This window comes from Anthonomus grandis, chromosome 1 (assembly GCF_022605725.1).
Source record: "Anthonomus grandis grandis chromosome 1, icAntGran1.3, whole genome shotgun sequence".
Lineage (NCBI taxonomy): Eukaryota > Metazoa > Arthropoda > Insecta > Coleoptera > Curculionidae > Anthonomus > Anthonomus grandis.
The window spans coordinates 1,305,459-1,327,871 of NC_065546.1; the positions used below are offsets into that span (position 1 = coordinate 1,305,459).

At 32.2% G+C, this 22,413-nt stretch overlaps 1 protein-coding gene across 5 annotated transcripts in view; it reads right to left on the reverse strand.

Moving 5' to 3' along the window:
• LOC126743900 (intersectin-1) overlaps positions 1 to 22,413 on the reverse strand; it is a 133,104-nt gene that overhangs the window by 79,555 nt on the left and 31,136 nt on the right. For all 5 annotated transcript variants that reach the window (XM_050451194.1, XM_050451202.1, XM_050451177.1 and 2 more), the window contains 6 exons: positions 12,293 to 12,513; positions 11,994 to 12,227; positions 11,613 to 11,840; positions 11,392 to 11,558; positions 3,638 to 3,828; positions 3,312 to 3,576 (listed from right to left, as the gene is read on the reverse strand). In XM_050451194.1, the coding sequence (XP_050307151.1) occupies positions 3,312 to 3,576; positions 3,638 to 3,828; positions 11,392 to 11,558; positions 11,613 to 11,840; positions 11,994 to 12,227; positions 12,293 to 12,513 (1,306 nt within the window). The remainder of the gene's footprint in view (positions 1 to 3,311; positions 3,577 to 3,637; positions 3,829 to 11,391; positions 11,559 to 11,612; positions 11,841 to 11,993; positions 12,228 to 12,292; positions 12,514 to 22,413) is intronic.

Here is a 22,413-nt window from a genome sequence, read left to right on the forward strand (position 1 = left end):
ATGGATATCCTATAAATGTTATTAAGAAGAAGATATATAACAAACTACCTTACTCAGTAAACCCAACACCCTCGGATCTTATCGATCTATTACTTACTTTGGCAACGTCTCTTCTAGTGTCGCACAGTATTTTAAGTCCAATGAATTTCTCACTAAACCTAATATTTGTTTTAAAACCAAAAACAACTTGGCAAAACATTTAGTAAACACTAAAGATAAAATACCGATAACACACCAATCTGGAGTTTACAAGTTAACTTGTTCCCACCCATTATGTGATATCTGTTATGTCGGCCAAAGCGGAAGGAAATTTGAAGTCAGAGTCAACAAACATTTAAGACTTATCACCCGAAATAAAAATACTTTTATTAGCAATACCAATTCTCCTTTTGCGAACCAAATATTAGAGTCTGGGCATAATTTTGATCCGGTACCTAACACTGAGGTTCTGCGTGTTTGTGAGAAAGGGTTACAATTGGACTTGTTAGAAGCATTTGAAATAAGTAGAGCCCTAAACTCCCCAGACTGACATGCATTAATGAGCAAACCGAGTTTGACAGTTTACGTTTTTTTGATTCAATTAGCCCTAGAAAATAACTCTTACCTTTATTGTTTTCACTCTTTTATCTTTTCACATTTGTATTAATCAAAATTTAAAATCTTTCAAATTCAAATTCAAAACAAATTTATTCATCATGAAGGTACATAAATAATCATATACAAAATTGTAGCATAATAATATACATATGTTTTACAATCTACCAAATACATGATAAATAGGTCCATGCCTCGATTACAGAGAATCGTTTACACAGGTTCATCATAAGATAGAACCTGTGTGGCATAGCCCTTCAAAAACCTTAAAAGTAAAAAGTAAAAAAAAAAGATTTTCTTAAATAATCGAGACATGCATGTGTTGAGTATCATATTTAAGTATTTAAGAAAGGCGAAGCAGGCGGGGGTTCTGGATATGCAGGAAAGGTAAATTAATTAATATTTATAACAATAATAAGTAGACGGCAATAGAAGATCGAGCGGCTCAGCTCTTTTAATTTTTATTATAGAGTAAGTATTGTTTTTTTGAGAATCAAGCAGTTTATTACGAATATATTTTTTATATGCAGTAAACGGAAAACTTTTGCAATTAGCCGGAAGTCTATTCCAAAGTTGAGAGGCGACAAAAACAAAAGATTTTTGAAAATTTGCTGTTCTATGTTGTGGTATTCTAAATAAATTTATAAATCTAGTGTTTGTAAAATTTGTAAAATTGTTAGCTAAATATAATGGCTCCCTAGTTTTTATAACTTTATACGCGAAGGAATGAATATATTTGATATTGTCTACGATTTTTCATATTGAGAATTAAGTTATTGTTTAAATAAGGAGAAATGTGACTTCTAAATGGAATTTTGTAAGAAAAACGCATACAACAATTCTGAAGTTTTTGTATTGAGTAAGCGGAGTCTTCAGTCAATGAATTCGAATATACCACATCACAATAATCAAATAAGGATAAAACAAGTGTGTTACATAAAAAATATTTAGTTTTAGGAGGTAAATGATTTTTTATGCCGTAAAGTTTTCTTAAGCGCATGTATGCAATTTTGAGCTTATTCTTTATATGTGTTTGAAATGAAATACCGCTATCAAGGTATACTCCTAAGTTTTTGACCTCTCGTACTACTGGTAGCTGCTCATTACGAATGTTTGCATTTAAAGTTCTTGCTGCATTAAGGGCGTTCTTTCCACCACCCAGAAAAATTACACATGATTTAGACGAATTTAATTTCAAATTATGGTCGCAGGAAAAGTTATCTATATTTTCTAAATCCTTATTAAATTGTTCTTCTATTATGGATAGGGTTTCACGTAAAAATGAAGTATACAGCTGGGAATCGTCAGCATATTGTTGTAACATTGAGTACTTTATGCAGGATTTCATATCTGCAACATACAATGAAAAAAGCAACGGCCCCAAAATAGAACCCTGGGGAACACCGGTAGATACAGGATAATAACTTGATTTTTCAGTTATAGAAGCCTTGTTGATTACTACGCAATTCGCTCTATTATTAAGATATGACTTAAAGAAATAATCTAATCCGAAAAAAAAAGAAAAACCGAAATAATAAAGCTTTGCTAATAACATTTCGTGGTTTAAAGTATTGAAAGCTCTACTAAAATCCAATAATCCAAGACATGTTATTTCCTTTTTTTTCCTCATTTATCCTAGTTATTAAGAAGGTGTACTAGACTCGTGGCAGTCCGGGATAATATTATAAAAATCAATAAAGCTGCATATTTGTTGGTGCACAAACCTTTCTAAAATGTTGGATACCAGAGGCAGTATACTAATGGGTCTAAGGTCTTTAAACCCTTTTGGATCAGCTACCTTTGCTAGAGGTTTCAAAATAGCTTTTTTCCAAATTGTAGGATAAAAATTTTGTAATAAGCAGCTATTTAAAATAGTTAATAATGGTTTTGTAAGATATAGTAGGCACATTTCTAGATCTTTTCAGCCTATGGAGTCTTCACCTATTGCGTTACAGTGTATTGTTTTAATGATTTTAATTAATATTGGCTCATCCAATTGTGGCAAAAAATTTAGGTAAGACCTTTCTTTTAACACAACGTTAAAATACAATATTTCCTTATAGTACCTTCTCTTAATATGTAGAATTTTGAATCGTAGGTGTTCTTATTGTACTAAGTTTTTAATTTTAATTCTTTTATTTATTGTTGTTTTTATTCCCGATAACGGGTAATTTTTGTTTTATTTGGTGAACGTATATGTTTTTTGTAATGTTCTGGTAAGTTCTAAATCTATATTGTTATAGCGAATAAGCTCCTTTTTTAAAATTGTCTTAAATTACCTGTATTTTATTTTAGTATCTGATCATGGCTATTTACACAGCCGAAATGTATAATATATTTACCTAAATGACCTACATGCATTTTCCTTGGAGATAAAGACTTCCCCATATTGATTTTATAATCATATAATTTTTATATACACATTCTCCTACAAAACATGGACTTCTATTCAATTATACCTAGATGCATTGTAAGGTTTACATTTTATTTAGAAGATTTGTATTTTATATTAGTGTATAGTTACCTAAAGTTTAAAAAAAAATAAGCTTATGAAATTTTTCAGATTTAAAGCTTTTAATACCCCACACTAGTCATTCAATTTTGAAAAAGTTTCATATTCTAAAAACTGTTTTAAACTTAGGTATAGATAAAGAATATATAAAATCTGTATTTGTGTAATATAAGTTTTAAAACAAATGATGATGTCTTTAACTTACATGTAAAATGTCTCCTGGTAGAAACGATATTTCATCATTATTTCTAGCAGAAAACTCATAAATGGCCCTATATTTATGAACCCCCGGTATGCTATCAAGATTCGGCGGCACCGCATCGTCCGTCTCCCAATTATTTTCAACGGGCCAATCGGAATTTGCGTTAGTACTGCTACCCCAAGCGTCAGTCGTTTTCCACGAATCTCCGTAATCCAGTGGCTTATTAACGGTTTTCATTTGCAAAACTTGGTTCTTTTTGTCTTCGTACCTGTTTAAAAAATATAAATATATATTCTTAATATAAACTCACTCAAAAAATATAAACTCACTTTGTATACAAAGATTGACATTCGGAAACCAAAGTTTTCATTTGCGCTTTAAGGTCTTTCAATTGACTATTGTTGTTTTCGATGTCGGACATTTTTGAGTCGATCTGCGATTGAATATCACTTACTTTTTCCCTCAGGTTCTTAATCGTTACTTCTTTGTTCTCAAATGCCAACTTGGCCTGGTCGGGGTCCTAAAATATACCAGAATTGTTTCCATTACTGGTACAATATACAGTGCATCCGTAAAGTAACGGATAAATTTAATCAAAATTAAATCGACCGTTTCTGAAAAAGAAAAAGAATGTCCGAACCCGCCGATTTTAATATTTGGTTTAGGGTTTTTCTACGGGGAAGTTAAATAAACAGTATGACTCAAAAAAAAGATATGACGTCATTAATATGTTTTTTAAATGGAAATCGCCATTTTTTAATGCAGAATCAGAAAGAACGGATTTTTTTACAAAGGATATGATACAAATGAATAGTGGTTACATAAGTAATTTTGAACGAAAAATTATATGATAAACCGGCGGCAAAGCTCTTAAAAGTCGTCGTTTTAGGACTAAACCCAATATTACGGTATAACTTATTGAGACTATAACCGTTTGATATGTTGGGTCATTTTACATATAAAAATTGTTATGGCGACGTTGGAAATTGGTCGGGGCGTTCTTGACAGCGAAAAAACTAAAAAAACAGCATAAATTAAAAAAATTGATTTTTTAACATTAACTTGTCAAATCTTGCAAACTACTTGACTTATGCGATTTTTTTAAAAATTATTATAAAGGGCATACTTGGATACATGCATAAAAAATAATAATAATTAATATAGATTGTATTTTTGGTATTGAAATTTTTAAGGGAGAAACTTTTTTATTTAAAGGTTTTTGACACACAATCTGCGAAGGAAATGTACATAACATTACAAGGAAGTTTTAAAAAAAAATGCCTTTTAGGTGCAACCGATTACCAGATATCGATCCGACAAGTGCGACCATCATTGTTTTGTCTAGCAGGGAGGCGCGGCGGGCGCGACCCGCGACCACATCTTCGACAAACAAAAAACGATTTATTCCAATTCACTTTATAGCGAATCATTTTGGAAAAATAGTATTTGATGAATTACTAGCTTTTCATGCACTCACAGGCTGCGATACAACTAATTTTTTTTTTTTTAAATTGGAAAAAAACTTGCATGGCAAATATATTCTCGATATTACGAAATTCTGGATTTGCGAAAAATACTATAGATGAAAGTGTAAACATTGCGAGAATTTTTTTTTTGTACCTTTACCGCAATGAAAAATGTAGGCTTAGGTTAACAAAGGAAACTACAAAATCAGCCAAAGAAATTTCTCCCACTGAAGCATCATTTTATTTGCATGTTAAAAGGTAGATATATGTACCTACTTTTAATTAGTTTTTTAACATGATGAGTTGGTATCTTAAAAGATGTTTTATTTTTATTCTTTTTATGTTCCAGGCGTTTTTATCAAGTATATTCCTGGATCAAAAGTGACATCGGTATGGTCGAGAAGTTAGATCCACGAAGTTATGGTTGGATGTATGAAAATGATATTTTAGTGCCCCCGTATTCTACTAATGATCCAATACCCCAAGGACTACGGAAAATTATAAGTCTTTTTTGTAATGAAAAAAAAACTGCAATAGCAATAAGTGTGCGTGCAAAAATGAGAGCGTGCATTGCTCTCTTGAATGCAAATGCAAGATGGAATGCAAAAATGTAACAGAAATCATAGATATAGAAGACAATATAATTTAATAAAATGTTTTATGTTGTTTATAACTACACTATTATTATAATACTTTTGGAATATTTTTTTGGTACCTACTAAATAGAAAGTGCAATATTTTATTATTTAGTTTCACTTAGCAAGGTGTGTCTCAAAAATGCCTTTTTGTTTTATTTGCTTTAAAGTAACTTTTTTAACATTTAAAATTGGAATAAAAAAAAAAAATTGCAATAAATACCCTATCCATTTTTGGAGCAGCAGTAAATGCTGCATAGGCGACCACTGCGCGGTAATCGAATTTTGCGCTGCAAGTTTGAACGTTCCTTTCTCGTAAAGTATTATAAATAGAGAACTCTAGTTTTTTTTTAAAACTTTCCTGCAGTTTTTTGTGCAGCTTCCTCGCAGACCTTATATTGATAATGTTTCAAATAAAAAAGTTTCTCGATTGCTGAAAAATTTGGTTCAAATTTTTCAAATATTTTCAACTTAATATTTTTTCAGAAAAAAAAATAAACAACTTTTGTAAGTATTTTATGATAGTTGGCAGCGCTTATGTATGCCCTTTAATATAAAAAAAAATTTAGAAGGATATATCAAATACTTTCGGCGATATTATAGATTTAATATTAAAAAGTAAGTTTTTCTAAAACCCCGTATTTTTGAAGTTTTTCTACCATAACTATGGTCTCGACCAACTGCGAACGTCGGCATATTAACATTTTTTGTGTAAAAAGATGTGATATATGTAAGCAACAAATGGAAAATAGCATTATGTTGCAAATAGAAATCACCATCATAAAACCTGAAACGCGCAATTCTCAGATAAATGTCATCAATTTATTCATTAATCTCGACTGTAACGTTCAACCTAATAAATCATGTTAGTTAAGTAAATCTAAATAGTTTCGTTACTTGCGGAAGCCATCCAACCGTGTAATCCTTACAAGTATCTTGTAAAAGGACATTACAAAAGACATGCTTAATCGACTAGTATTAGTGACAATTGGTTATACTTCAATATTGGGTTAGTGCACGCAAAAGTCGGCTTGCTGACAAAAAACTCTTATCTTTATACCTATATTTAGATTGTATCTCTTTTGTAAATTGCATATATGCTTAAACAACATACCTATCAACTATATTTCGTTGAAAAACACTGAGTATTTAAAAATAGTCTTGCAAATAACAATGTAGTGAAAATATGCACTTCTTCTAAAAAACTAATCTGTTTACAGCGTTTCCGATGAAATTTAAAACATTTAAAGGTGTTTAGTCTTCAAGAATTGATTTTGTGTAACATTGGTAAATAATTTCGCCTTGGGACTATTAGCAACAACCCTGATCGGAAGGCCAAAGGCAGCAAGTTCAAAGGAGGATTTAAATATTATAATTACAAGCAAACGCAACAGACGCCTTACCGCCCCTGAAATCACAGCAAAAATCAACAAGGAGCGTAAAAAAGCGGTCAGTTTTTCGACAGTAAAATGGCGACTTTATAATGCTGGTCTTAAAGGACGTTTAGCTGTATCAAAACCGCTACTGAAGGATGTTGATATGAAGAAATCACACAAAGAATGGACCATTGATGACTGGAAGAAAGTTCTCTGGAGTGACGAAATTCGAGGTTTTTGGAACGAAGAGGCGAGTTTTTGTTCGCCGTTATGCCAATGAAAGGGTCGCTCGGAGGATTTGAAGTGGGCGATCTAATTGAATCGTTCATTTCAAAAACGACTTAAGTCAATAATTTTGCTTTTTGACATTTCACTACCAAACATTTCTTCGACCATATTCTGTGTTAAAACGACACAACTGACGTCTGACGCTTCCGCCTATATAATTCACAAGTAGATTTTCTACGTTCGCTGCAAAAACATCCTAAGTCGTCGACTTCGTTTTAACACCGAACAGAAATGAAACAAAAACTGGAGGGGGTACATTTTGTTCATCATAGAATGCCGTGTTTGGGATTGGCTACAGTTTATACAGTTTATTTCACAAGCTCAATCACGCGTGGCTAGTCGATTATTGTAGTGTCTGTTGAACTAGAAACGTTAAAATGTCGGGCTCTAGTAAAGGTGTTAATCCTGACCCGCTTAAAAAAAGGAAACCACATCCTGAATTGTATAAAAGAAATATTATAAAAAATGCAAAGGTCAAAAGGGACCAACACGTAAACTGGAAAGGTAGTTCTGTCTCCGCACGTAGTACAGGTCCCGATTGCAAGTAACTTGATTGTTTAAATACTTTTGTTGAGGATAAGTTTTACAATAGTTATTTATTTTCAGCTATAAGATGCACTGTTTTCGCACGTTACTTCAAGCCGACTTCAGTAACTGCATAACAAAACTAAACGGTTTTAATACAAAGGATGAACAGGATATTTATCTGCAACAGTTAATAGAAAAAAAATCTCTAAAATCACACAGACCTCGTAAAGGTGACTTAAGCATTCCCCGTGAGTACTCATATTTATTTATTGACTTGTCCTCGAAAAAACAAGTTGTTTGCAAGAAAGCTTTTTGTTCAATCTATGGCATTACGATTGCCCGTGTAAAGCGTCTACTTAAACTTAAAACCCCAGTCAGTAACACCACACGATAATATGGTGATTTTGAGACATAATATTCATGATCATATTATGTCTTTCCCAAGCAAACAAACCCACTACTCTGGGCGTCCTATGGAATATCTAGACGCACGGTTGGACGACAAGTCTATGTATTTACTTTTTAAATCGAAATACCCCGACCTGAATAAAAAGTGCAAGTTTTATATTATGTATTTTAAGGAAAACTTCTCACTTCTTTTTGGCAGGCCCCAGGTCGACACGTGTATAACATGCGAAGAACTTATGGTGAAAATTAAAAGTTCCAACTTGGGAGATCATGCAAAAAGGGCAGCTGAAGCCGAGCTAGCAGTCCACAAACGACGAAGTAAGAAGTTCCATAATAAAACATCTGAGGTCCAAGAGCTTTGTAAATCCCGGGATGACGTTAAGGAATTGTTTTTATTTTCGGATAATTGTCCAGGGCAAAATAAAAATCACACTGTTATAAGGTTTTTTTCTGCCCTAACTGACACGGGACGCTTTAATAACATTCAGCACTATTTTGGAGTTACCACTTTGGAGTTATTAAAAGGAAAATTAAAAAACACGATCGTATTTAAGTTCCGGATGAATATTATAGTATTATTGCTAACGCCAGTAATGATTTTAAAGTATTTATGCTTCAATCCAACCAGATTTATGATTTTGTTCAATGGTGGCCAGAATACTATACGAAGACATGTATTTCTATTGAGTCTGTTGGGAAAGGAATACCTAAGGCTCTCAAACAAGCATTTGCACCATCCACGTTTATGTATTATGAATACAAGAAGAACTGAAAGGGAGTTATAATAACTAGTAACTATATTGATGGGTTAAAAACTCATTCTTTTCCTTTGATGAGAAATAAAGCTCAACCTATTAATTTTCCACTTCTCGGAAAAGCCTACCCAAGAAACTGTGTGCCAATAAACCCAAAAAAAATTGAAAACATCCGACAAGTGCAGAACAGTATTTTAGAGGAACATAAGGGCTTTTACGAAAACATCCTGCGTTTGCCAACCGATGAAGATAATATAGAAGAGGCTGAAAATGACCTTGAATTTGACTATGTGCCCTAATTTTTTTTTAAATTTGGTTTATGAATTTTTATAATGCGGAACTACAATGTTTTTTTTTATGTTCTTACTTAAATTTTGCAATACATTTTTCTTCTAATATTTGTTTTTGTTCCTTGCAATAATGATCTAAGTCATTTTTTGTATCGTTTAAACAAAAAACGATTGATTTTTTTTCTGGGTGGTAAGTGTTTTTCAAATAGCTTAGTATACTAGGTATTTCCCCAATGCGTTTTCATTAAAAATTAATTTATTCTGTGTAGTATTAGTTTTTTGCTTCTCCTGTAAAATATAGTTCTCTGACTTAAGTCGTTTTTGAAATGACCGATTCAATTAGAATAGAGGAAATTCTTCGAAAAGAGGGTTACAAAACAATTTTAAGTGACAATGTACTTCCTTCTGGTACTCGAATAATTGGGGAAAACTTCATCTTTCAACATGACGATGACCCCAAGCACACGTCGAAATTGTGCAAGCAATATTTAGGTCAATGACAAAGGCAACATCTTCTGAATGATATGGCCCCCACAATCACCGGACCTCAAGTGCGAAAATCATGCCCCACATCAAAAGAACATCCAATCCATTGTGCAGGATCATCCAAGAAGAGTGGCACAAGATACCTCAGGAAACTTTGGAGAAATTAATTAGAAGACTACTGAAACTCTGTGAAGCTGTTATTCAAAATCGAGGCGGACATGTAAATGAATCCAAAATTCGATTCTCTTAAATTTAATGAATTGAAAAATGTATTGTTTATATTCACTTTGTTATAAATAAATCGTTTCATAAGAATAACTGATGAGTTTATTATTTTTAGTTATAACTTTTAAAACAGGTATATGTGGGCAAATACTTTTGAGCGGTAGTGTATCTATCTAAATTAAATGTTGATATTTTGGTTTTTTAGTTGCTGTTGTCAGTGTCAAAAAGTGAATGTATTTTGGTGCAACTATTTGAAGTATTTTTACATTTGCAAGTGGTATTTATACTTTTTAAGAGGCGAAAGCAGTGTCATCCTGCGTTTTATTAGTAACTATCCTTTATTACCTGTTATTGTATGAAATATGAGAAAATTAACCGAACGTGAAAGAATCGAAATCTTGGTTTTGCATCATTGGTTTTGGAGATATGTCGCGTACTCAAAAGGAGGTGGTTCAGTTATTTAATGCAACTCATCCGGATCGGTCGTCTATTAGCCATTAGCATGGTAAGCAGAGTTGAAGAAGCAAAGTTTTATAAGTTCGGGATACTCAAAAAGCTGGTCGGGGTTCAATAACTGAAGAAGATGAGCTTAACGTTCTGTTAACGGCCAAGATAATCCCAAAGCCAGAATCCCAGGTACGGCTTCAAATGTTAATTTATCGCGATCTACTGTGCTTAAAATATTGAAAAAAGCAAAGTTTCACCCTTATAAAATATTCTTACTTCAAGAGCTATCAGAAGATGATTTTGATAGCCAAAATGCAGCAATTATGTAATGATAACAATAATTTTATAAAACGCATTATATTTTCTGAAGAAGCAACGTTTACTTTCAACCGCCATGTGAACAGACTGAATTGTCGATACTGGGCGACCTAAATCCCTCATTGGTTCACAGAATGTCATACACAACTCCCTCAAAAAGTCAATGTGTGGTGCGATATAGTGGAAGGAAGAGTTTTAGGACCTTAATTTTTTGATGACACTCTCACTGATGAGAGGTATTTGGACTTTCTTCAAAATGATCTTATCCCCGCTCTGATAACTTTGTATCCGGATTTGGGAGAACCCGACATGCACCAACGTGATTTTTTTTTTCAGCAAGATGGAGCAACAAATCGCTGAATAGACGAGGGTCCATTGAATGACCCACCCAGATTGCCAGATTTAACTCCCCTCGATTTCTCTTTATAGGGATACTTAAAAAGTAAAGTGTATGTTACTAAACCAGCGAGTTTAGAACCGCCAGGAAATTAGAAATATTACTCCAGATGTTACTGACAACGTTCAAAATGAATTTTTAAATCGCCTTAGTTATTGTCAGGTTGTTAATGGTGCATAATTCAAACATTTCATTTAGATAGGTATTTCGTTAATTTTACCATCATTTTTCGTTCAAAATTGCTTATGCAACCACTATTCATATCCTTTGTAAAAAAAATGCGTTCTTTCTGATTCTGCAATAAAGAATGATGGTTTCCATTTAAAAAACATATTAAATAAAATAACCCTAAACCAAATATTAAAATCGACGGGTTCAGGCATTTTTTCAGAAACCGTCCATTTAATTTTGATTGAATTTATTCGTTACTTTACGTATGCACTGTATAGAAAAATAAAAACTACCTGCGTATTAATCTTATTTCTAGCTTCTAGTTTGATCTTCTCCTGAGACAAGGCAAGCAGTTTAGCGTTTTGATCTTTCAATTTATTTTTTAACTGTGACATTTCTTGCATTTGTGTATCCCTGGTCGTACGCATCCCGTCTATGGTAGACTTCACATTTGAAACACCTAAAAAAAACGCAAAATTATCGAAAGGATTTCAACATTTCGCGTAGTCCTGACCGATCCTCGTATCGCAGATCTTCTGTGACAATTCCTTGACCTGGTCGTTTAAGGACGAAAGCTCAATGGTCAAACTTTGATTTTTGGCTTTCAGTTTTAGGACGTTTTCTTGCTCTCTTTGTCTTTGTTGTTGCAGCTCTTGTAGCCTTTGTTTTTCCCACTCTAATTGTCGTTGTCTTTCCATCTCTTTTCTAGCAGCTTCACGTTGTTCTGCTTGTCTTTTACGTTCTAAAATTGACAATGAATGGAGAAATTTAGGTGGAAGCATCATCACTCATCAGCTGTGATGCGATTATATTTATACATATATGAGGATTATAAGAAAACTTGTATTCATGATATTAGGATAATAATATAAATAAGGTTACCAGTGGTACTCACCTTCCTCTATACACCGCTCCTTTTCTTGTTGTTCCCTCATCGCTTTCTCCAAATCCTCAAGTCTTTTTCTCTCCGCTTCTTGTCGCGCTTTTTCTTTTCGCTCTTGTTCCTCCCTTTCCTTTCGTTCACGCTCCTCTGCCTCTTTCCTTTGCTGATCCAGCAGGGCTTTTCTGCGCCTCTCTAATTCCGCCTGTCCTTTCTCGTAGTTTTCCTTGCGTTTATCGTCAAATGATGCTGTTATCAAAAAAAAATGATAATGTTACACTTTTTTGAAATATTAAAGCAAAAAACAAACTCACTTTGAAGTAAAGTACTGGCAGGATCTTGGTCGGCGTGTACTGTGCTACCTTGACTAGAAATCGAGGCCGTTCTGGCCGGTCTCCTAAATGACGGTGGTACCAAATCTGGTGGTAACTTGGCAGGTGGAAGAGTTCCTACCTGGGCTTGTTCGCAGAGGTGCATCGCCAGAACAAACTCTTCACATCCCAGGCGTCCGTCCGCATCCATATCAGACAGAGCCCTACAATAATAATTATTGAATACTATTAATCCTTTAGCGTTCAACGTATCAAACAACAACACTGAATATTGTTAAAGATGGTAAAAAAGGCTATATTGTTATTAGAGCGAAGGTTTTATTATGTGCTCGTGACAAATCGAGCGATTTTTGGGACCGGTCGGACATAATTCCTTATAACTTTTGTTCTATGGCTTTTTTCGCGAAAACAGCCGCTGCAGCGGTTTGTGGAAAACTGACTGGGCCGAATTTTCTGAAACTCAGTGACGTCAAAGCCCTTCATGAAAAGCAGTGCAGAAAGAGCGCTTTTTAAAAAAAAAACCCTTTGGAAGTGGGATTTTTCTGTGAATGAAATTTGAACTTTTTGCGCGGTACCTTAAGCGCGGACTTAACCGGTTGTGGGGCCTAAACGGTAAACTTCCCAACAATGTAGCTTTCTTTTTTGTTAAAACTATTTTTTTCAAAAAAATACTTCTTCCGAGATAAGCGAGCTCAAACTTAATTTTTTTTTTGAAAAAAAAAAGTGAATTTTTCGAGAAATAAATTTTTCCTACCCTTAAAAAATTGTTTTTTTTTGTGTACAGCGTTTGAAAGCTTAATCCCTTAGGATTAAATAAAGGTATTACTCATGTCGCTAGTTATTATACAGGGTGTCAAATATGAACCCCTTTTTGAGCCTTTTTTTTGACCGATTTTTCTATTTTTCTTAATAACTCTTTATTGGCGGCACCTAGAGATTTCAAACTTTCAGCGTTTTAAGAACTTTTTAAAAGCTATTTTTCGACATAGACTACACCATTCTACGTAGAGCAGTTTTTGCTGGCGGGGTTTTCGGTGTCATGGCGGCAAATTCGACGTTCGGGCGGATCCGACTTTTTCAATTCGAGAATTAGCGGCTTAAAATGGGTGGAAATGATCAGGAATTGGTAGTGGCGGTATCAGGAAACTTTGGATTTTTCGGATATGTGCATATCTTTTATCGAATGGTTTTTATTGCGGCGGGAAAATTCGCCGCGCATCTGACGTCTCATCTTATTTACATTTTTTACGGGCCCATTTGCGTTTCGAGTTAGAGTAGGAAAGCGGTTTGGGAGAAGGATGGTTATGTCCGGCAACAATTATAAACGGGTCGTGTTCGTCTCGCGACGTCATAGGTTATTTTATTAATTAATTATTTATGTTATGTTATGACAATTTTTAACGGTTTTTTGATAAATTACTAGGATAATTAAACTAAATAAATATAAATATTAATAAATATATATTTTGTGGTATACAGAGGGTATTGATATTACGGAATATTTATGAGGATAATAATAGTATGGAAATAGAATTACGTATAAATACGAATACGTAACTTACAGGACCTGATCTTTTTCTTAAGATTGTGGCACTCGTATGAATCGTGGAAAAATTTGTTAATAAGCTTTTTTACTACTTTTTAAATCGTCTTTAAGCAGAAAAAATAACTTGATAGATAAAATAACTTCTTAAATGCAAAGAAATAGGTTTTCCGTTCATTTTAGAGCCAAATCGATAATAATCTTTTTTAAAGGTACTCTGAAGTAGTGCAGGATAGAAAAATAAAAAATTTAATTTTTTTCATAGGGCTCTTGATAATTTGATATTTATGTTTTACAGTTTTTTTAAATTTTCTCCGATTCTATAATAGCTAAAACCGATTAATTTTGAGATACGGATACCTTGTAATATTCCTAAGAACTTTTATTTAAAACAAAAAGTTGTCAGAGTTACAGTTAATTTAGAAAAAAATAAGAATCATTTTTTCGACATTTTTCATGGGTATACCCCTTTCAATTTTCAAGCAAAAAAAAATTGGGTTTTTCTTAAGTGAAAATTGCCAGCTTAGGGCTAACATTAAAATTTATCAATGATCATTTGATCACCTTTTTTGGTTCAATTTTTTTTTTATTGAACCAAAAAAGGAATTTTGAATTTGGAGCATAATTTAAAAACGTAAATGAACATCAATTTACTTACTGAATTGATGAATTGCTATGAAAAGGAGTGAACAGGAGGAAATCAAAGACAGGTGCTGAAGGGATCAACGTTAAAGGGAAGCCAACTAGCACAATCACTCAAAAGGTCCCTGAACGAAAAGAAGATCCCTGTGTCCTTACCCAAAACAGGAAATCTCTAACTAAAGACAACGTCTAAAACCTGAAATGAAATCTCTCAAGAAAACTACCAGGTATAAGGAAAACACACAAAAAAATATATATTATAATAAACTCTTTTAAATCTTATAATTATGCTCGATTCGCCTTTAAGTTACCCTCTTACTCCTATCAAAAATATCTAATTCTAAGCACCAGTATAAATCCACCCTAAATAAATCCCTGAGCTTTCTTTACGACCGGCAACCGAGAAAAGAATCAAAAGGCCCTTTCAATAACTTGTAAACGATAAGGAAAGATGGAAAGATATTTTTGGTATGAGGTTATGGTATTCAGTCTCATGCTTTATTTGCTTAAATAATAATAAAAATGGGGTATTTCGTAATTATAACGCCGTTTCACTTACACATTAATAATTGGGCGAGCTTTCGAAATAGGCCGATTTTACCCACTTTACAGACAATCAAGTGAGACTAATTATTAATTTTATATTGTTGAATCACAATTTTTAGTGCTTTTTGTTTTAGATCAAAGCCTAAATGATAATGACTTTAAAGAATATTTAGGCTACATGCTAATGCCTAAGTTGCTTTTATCAAGAGGTGATTGTCTTTTACACGTGAGAACTTAGTAAGTAAGTGCCTTAGAACATTGACAGGCTAGAATTAGCAAACAACAACTTTGTTTGAGTCCAACATGTGCACAGGGGCAAGAGAGGTGTTTTGTTTACAAATATATTAGCCGAATCTCAGTTGATACAATTGATTCCTATTTTATTTTATGTACCAATATATTATCAAAGTAGGTAAAACATGGTGCTAATAACTCCGATAATAAATTATGTAGCAATGGTGTTCATATGCTCAGAGCAAATTTGATTAACATTACTTGGCTTTAAGGCTGTATCTGTGTTCTATATGTGACTTTAAGTCTGTATATAATAGTAAATTTTGGTCCGTTCGCCGAATCAACCCGATTAAAACCGATAGCTTCTAAATAGTTCTTGTGCATTTTTCTCTGAATAAAACTAAGTGGGGTCGAAGCTTTTCCATTGAATTTCATTCATAATTCGGATGTTACTCGGGTCAGTAGTTGGACATACGGAAGGATCATTTGGAAGAATGTATTAGTACATAATAGTGATTATTACGTTTAGAATAATTAAACGATTCTTCATTAAGATCTGAAAGAGGTTATTGTATCACCATCGATGGCCTCTATCCTCACATTTTGAAGACACATTTTTTTTAAAGATATTAACAGGACATTACTGATATATTCTAAATATGCAAAATGTATATTCCTGCAACATTCCTAGTATGTCTTTGTCTTATCAGAGTACTCCTTTGATTTTTTTTGTAATAAAGAACGTTTCTCCCTTCTGGTTCTCAAGTTCAATGCAGCTTTTATTCAAAAGAATTATACTTACCTAATTACTTATTTTAGAACGACAATTAGCTTGATAAAAGGGTCTATAGAAAACCATAGCAGATCTAATAGATCTAAAAGGTAACATACATATATGTAAATTGATTTTAAATAGTAACTGAGGATAACATGTTAAGGAATATAATATCTTAAATAGAATAAAAGCACAATGAGTACCATTGCTAGGTAGAATAATAAAATTAAGAGTGGTACAAACAGCTCCGGATATATTATAAAAATCTTTTCTGAACTTGTTCAATGCACCACCTATCTATCACACATATATGCCTTCTAGACACACGTGCAGTACTGTAGTGTAGATATCCAGAGTATGTGGGGTAAAGAGTTATCAGGAAAGATTGAATGAATCCAAATCCTTAATAGTATTCTACATACTTTACAATTTCGTATTCTATCACGAAAATACGTTTATAAAGATCAACTTGAAGTATACTACAACATTCAATTGAAAGCCATTACAGACATATTTAAGGAATATATTTAACAATAAAGCATCTAAATGGGATTTTGATGCAGACCAGAAGTGACCTTAATGGTTCTAGAATAATGATTCTGAATCTAATAGAACAGAAATCGAGTGACACCAGAGTATTCAAATTTAGCAAGTCTGCATAACATTACGTTAAAAGCTTTTAAAAAGTCCGCGAATACTGAATGCATTACACAATCCTTCAAGATGGCCGTAGTAAAGCTAAGTTGCTCATAATAGGACTAGATCGGAGATTAGAGCCTTAGTAACCAATTTATCTAAAAACGACTAATAATACTAACTACCTTAAGTTAGCTCAGATTTCAAAATTCTTGGAAACAGTCTTGGAAAAAGCAAAGCTATCAGCTTCTTAAGAATATTCTATAAAGTTAACAAAAATGTTTAGGTTTGTTAATTTGTCGAGAAAACAAATTGTGAGTTGTCAATAAAGGTCATGTTGTTTTATTAAGTAGAATATTGGAATAAACTGAAGAAAGTAATTAACAAACAAGTTTGCGACTTTTTTGACAGATCCAAATTTTCTCTTTGGTCATTTTGGCGCAAAACCGATGGAAGACCAATCACATGATGGTTAGATTTGCTCAAACTTTAAGAATTGGAAATTAAAAAAAAATGAAAATTTAGCGTGATATAAAAATCTTTAAAAGCAAATAAATAAGGTAAAAGCTATTTTTATTAAAAATTGATACCAAAGGATTTCATTATCTTATTTATAACACCGAATTTGATTTCTTTGAACACTAATATATTTAATAATATAACAATAGTGCAAAGCGACCGGAGCGGCTAGTCTTAAAAGGTAGAAGTCTTAAAAAACTGTAGGTATACAGTCTTCTACCTTAGGTCTTTACATTGTTTCATTAAATATATCCATACTTGACATGGTAAGGTTTATCAATACGAACTCAAAACCGACAAGGCCTTGTACCCTTGAGAAGACTTTTGAAAAGTTGAGATGCATTAAATTCTTATAGAATAAGTTCTTTCAATAAAATACCTATGATAACTGGTGAATACTGACTTTTTCATACCTTTTTATAAAATATTAAATACACTTTGGGGTACATCTTAATAAAACACTTTTAACAGAATACATTTGCTTTACAGTTTCAGCTTCGGCTATGTTCCTGATTATTAAGAGGTCAGTTTCTGACAGCTTCTGATGCAAGGCTGAAGAAAAAAATTATATTCCTAACCATAGAAGTATTTACATCCAGTGTTAAATTCTTAAACTATTAGATAGCTTATTTTCTAAACATTTTTCATGTAGAAATATTTTCATTGATAACCAACATGGTTTTATTCAGGGTAGGTCCACTTTAACAACTCTGCTTACCTACGCATATAATCTGCTAGCTACCGTTGGAAAGGTAGTCAGACCGAAAACTATTAATGTATTTACATACACTTCTCAAGGAAAGTCGACACAAATTTCCAATGGAAGAAATTTTTAGCTATATTTTAACAACCATTATAATAACCATTTTATGTTTTTTTTGTTGTTTTGGCAGAAAAAAGGCATACTACCTGTGTACCTATCTATATATAGTTATGTTCTTTAAGCTTTTATTGCCTTTTAATTTTTTATTGCCTTTAAAGAATTTTAAAATTAAATTTATTTATATATTGATATCTATGTATAAAGTTAATTTTGTCTTTCCCTAAAATTTGGTCGATAATTTTTTTTTATCTTTTTGCAACTTACAATAATATATATCGTAATTGGCACCACATATTAATTTATTTTTTGCTTTTTGATTAAATATCAACTACTTATTATAGATTGCCTAATGATTATGCCCAAGGGAACAATGGACTTCATTAATTGAAATCAGCACAATTAAAAAGAACATAATATTTGTTTGTTCAGATTACATCCTTAGAAGTGATTTCTTATACATACAGGTTGTCTCACGACGAATAGACGCGATCGATATCTCAGAAACTAATTTTTCAAAAATTTTGAAAATTTGGCAACATGGCACAGTCTATGGGGGCCACACAACTAAAATATTTTGATAGTTGTGACGTTTCCGGTTATACCAGAAGTAGGTGTCAACTTCGTTATTTTAAATAGAACACCCTGAATATTTTTACATTTTTGGCTTCTATGTGAAATTCTAGATATATTTTGTGTATAATGTCCTATACCTCAGTGTAACCGTTTTTGACATATTTTTAATTTCATGTGAAAAACTATGTTTATAAGCCCTAACATAATTACCGATTACTCCCTTTTAGTAGCCTTTATTTATTGGTTAGTTTTAGTTTTATTTGAGAGGAAGGACCACTTTAAAAGACTATTTTAATATTTAACTAAAAAAACGATACAGGGGGGTCAAAAACTAGCATTAAAATTAAAATAAAAAAATCATTAAAAGTCAATTTTTTTAAATAGAAACCCCCTATTTTTATCATTTTTTCATAAAGATAATTAAAAATAAGGCTAACTTTATATAAGGTATTGTAAAATTGATAGTTTTTGAAGTATTGGTAATTTAAATTTGGCCTAATGTTTAAAGCCGTATAGTAACACGGCTGAAGGATTGTTGATTAGTTGATCATGACGGTTGTCATAGTAACCGCTGGAAGCGGCAGTAAGACAAAGCGTATGTACCGTTATCAACTGTCAGTACTGAATTTACTGGACGTCGTTCCGATATTTCTTTCAGTTTACTGATTCAGTACTGAATGACGTCATAAATGCGTCAGTGACGTCATTAATCTTTACTGGATTGACTGGGGATAAAAGCTACTGTAGGTACAGTAAAATAGTGGGGGAATGTCAAAACTGTCAGAAGTGTTGTTGATGTTGATTTCTTGAATCTTCTTGTTTACGTTGTGGGAATTATTTTCAAGCAGTTTGGTTGCAAAGATCATGTCTGAAATAATAATTGTGGTTTTAAAATGTTTAACAATAATAAAATTTACCACTTAAAAAGCTCTCATACAACGCACTAATCTGTTTGGGCTCTTTCGTATTCTTCCGGTGTAACTTCAATGTGGTATTCAAAATTATTTTCTGCGTTTATTATTCTTACCATCTTGCTTTTTCAGTCATATTTATTTTATTAACAAATGTGGTCTGGTTTTAATAAAGCAAAACACCGTACCGGAAAACAAAACAGAAACAGGTAATTTGGTTTTATAGGTTATGTTGTGGTTGTGAAAACAGTGCTGAAAACTGTTCCTTTTTTGGAGCAAAACGGCACGCTGTATAAAATTGGAACGACAAATTACAGTAAAATCAGCACAGTACAATCCTGTACTGACAGTTGATAACGGTACATACCCAATGGATTATATGCATTAAATTTATAAGTGACTTGCTATTTAAGTTTTCTTCGTAAAAGTGTTATTTAATGTATAATTTAATTAAAAAGTGTACATTTCTGTTATAATCCATTATCTTACCGTTGCTTGTAGCGGTTACTATGAAAACCGTCTGGTCAACTAATCAACAATCCTTGAGCCGTGTACAACTATACGGCTTTTAACATTAGGCTAAATTTAAATTGCCAATACTTCAAAAACTATCAATTTTTGGACTAGATGACCTTATATAATATTAACCTTATTTTTAATTATCTTTATGAAAAAATTAGAAAAATAAGGGGTTTCCATTTAAAAAACTTGACTTTTAATGATTTTTTCATTTCAATTTTTAATGCTAGTTTTTAACCCCCCTATATCTTTCTTTAGGCCAAATATTAAAATAGTCTTTTAAAGTGGTGCTTCCTTTAAAATAAAACCGAAACTAACCAATAAATAAAGGCTACTAAAAGGGAGTAATCGGTAATTATGTTAGGGCTTATAAACATAGTTTTTCACATGAAATTAAAAATATCTCAAAAACGGTTACACTTAGGTATAGGACATTATACACAAAATATACCTAGAATTTTACGTGGAAGCCAAAAATGTAAAAATATTCAGGGTGTTTCATTAAAAATAACGAAGTTAACACCTACTTCCGGTATAACCGGAAACGTCACAACTGTCAAAATATTTTAGTTGTGTGGCCCCCATCGGCTGTGCCATGTTGCCAAATTTTCAAAAATTTTCAAAAATTAGTTTCTGAGATATCGATCGCGTCTATTCGTCGTGAGACACCCTGTATAAGGGAGATAATATTATCAGTAGCCAGACTTTATTAAATAAGTTAGCTCTACCTCAAAGGTAATTTTTTTAAATATATTTTCCTAGTATATTTATAGAGTATGACTATATTTTTCCTAAGAATTATTGATAAAGGTTTGAATGCTTTTATTTACTACATTATGTAAGCTAAAAAAACAACCTTTTAAAACTTGTGCTTGGGCAAGATTAGTTACATAACATTTATCTTATGAATTTATATCTAAAAACAATTGAAAATTTATTATCAATAAAACGTATGTTAAATACATTAAGAAGGTTACTCCCTTGTATTAATAGGTTTGTGTGAGTAAAAAATATTTATTAATATTAAAAGAAAAGAAAATATTTAAATTCGATTAACTTTACACTTTCTACCTGGTTTCCTGTTTATAAATAAAAAGCACTTCAACTCACTGATCTCTGATTGATCGCTACTATAAGAGCACCCATTCATTCTAAATATCGCTTTCACAAGCCCTCTAAGAACAAACCCATTTTAAATAAATGGATAAGTTCAGAATACAAACGTTTAATATAAGAAATGACATCAGGGAAAATTTCTGAAAATTGCAGTTTGTTCCTTAAATTTTGGTCCCAATAAAATACTTCTTGCAAATTTGAAGATATAATTATTGCTAGATCAGGAATGAACAGATTATCAGTTCTTGGATACTGAAGAGACTGTAAAAGCAGAAGCTGAACCCATCACTAGTAAGGACTAGTAGAGACATTTGAGTGTTGACTTGCAAGCAGTAGTGGTTATGATTTACTATTAGTGTCTAATCCCACATTAATTCCGCTAGCAGCATCCTTAAGTAAAAATTAAGCTATTAGCCATATAGCTTATTAATATTTGCCTAATCTGTTAAACCCTTATTTTTGTCTTTTCACTTTCCATTCTCTTTTAATAATATTATTACTCTTAATCACGAATTCAAATTAAGGCGATTACTATCTAAAGCTATACTTATACCCTCTGAAGTTGGACAGTGTTATGCAATAGAATGTTAAGCCACAAAAATTGAAAAAATGAGTTATATGTGCCAGCACTTTTTATAGCATATAATGGCGCCATCTCTACGCAGCTTAATCATGTTATGAGGGATAACACTCTGTTGCTAAATAGGCAGTTGGTCGTTAGCCAAAGTTTACTTTTTTTCCCCTTATTATATTGTTCTATGCCGTTAGCGATAACATCGTATTGTTTGGTTCGCATCAACTTTTGTTCCTAAGCAATTTAAAAGTTATTTGTGTGAATAAAAAGTGAAAATTAGTGTTGGTGGTAATAATTAAAAGCCTTAGACGACACTCCGATATCAGGTAGGCCAGCAATTTAATGTACATTTTAATTTTTCTTTGTATGAAAAAGTAAGGTTAGGGCTGCGATATATTTTGATGCGTTTTTTTAATAATAAATATTATTGTGTAACTTTTAAATATCAAAAACTGTTTTTCTATTTACTACAGCACATGATATTTAAATGTACAAATTAATAAATTAGTTCGTTTCTGTAAAATTTAGAAAATAAAAATTATAACACGTTATTGCGAAATGTTCTCAATGCTTTTTATTCCGTTTTACAAAAGTATACGGAATATATATAATAGGTACTTGGTTGGTTATTACTAAACGTGTAATTGATTTATTAAAACGTTATACATACGTAAAAAAATTAAGGCATTTAA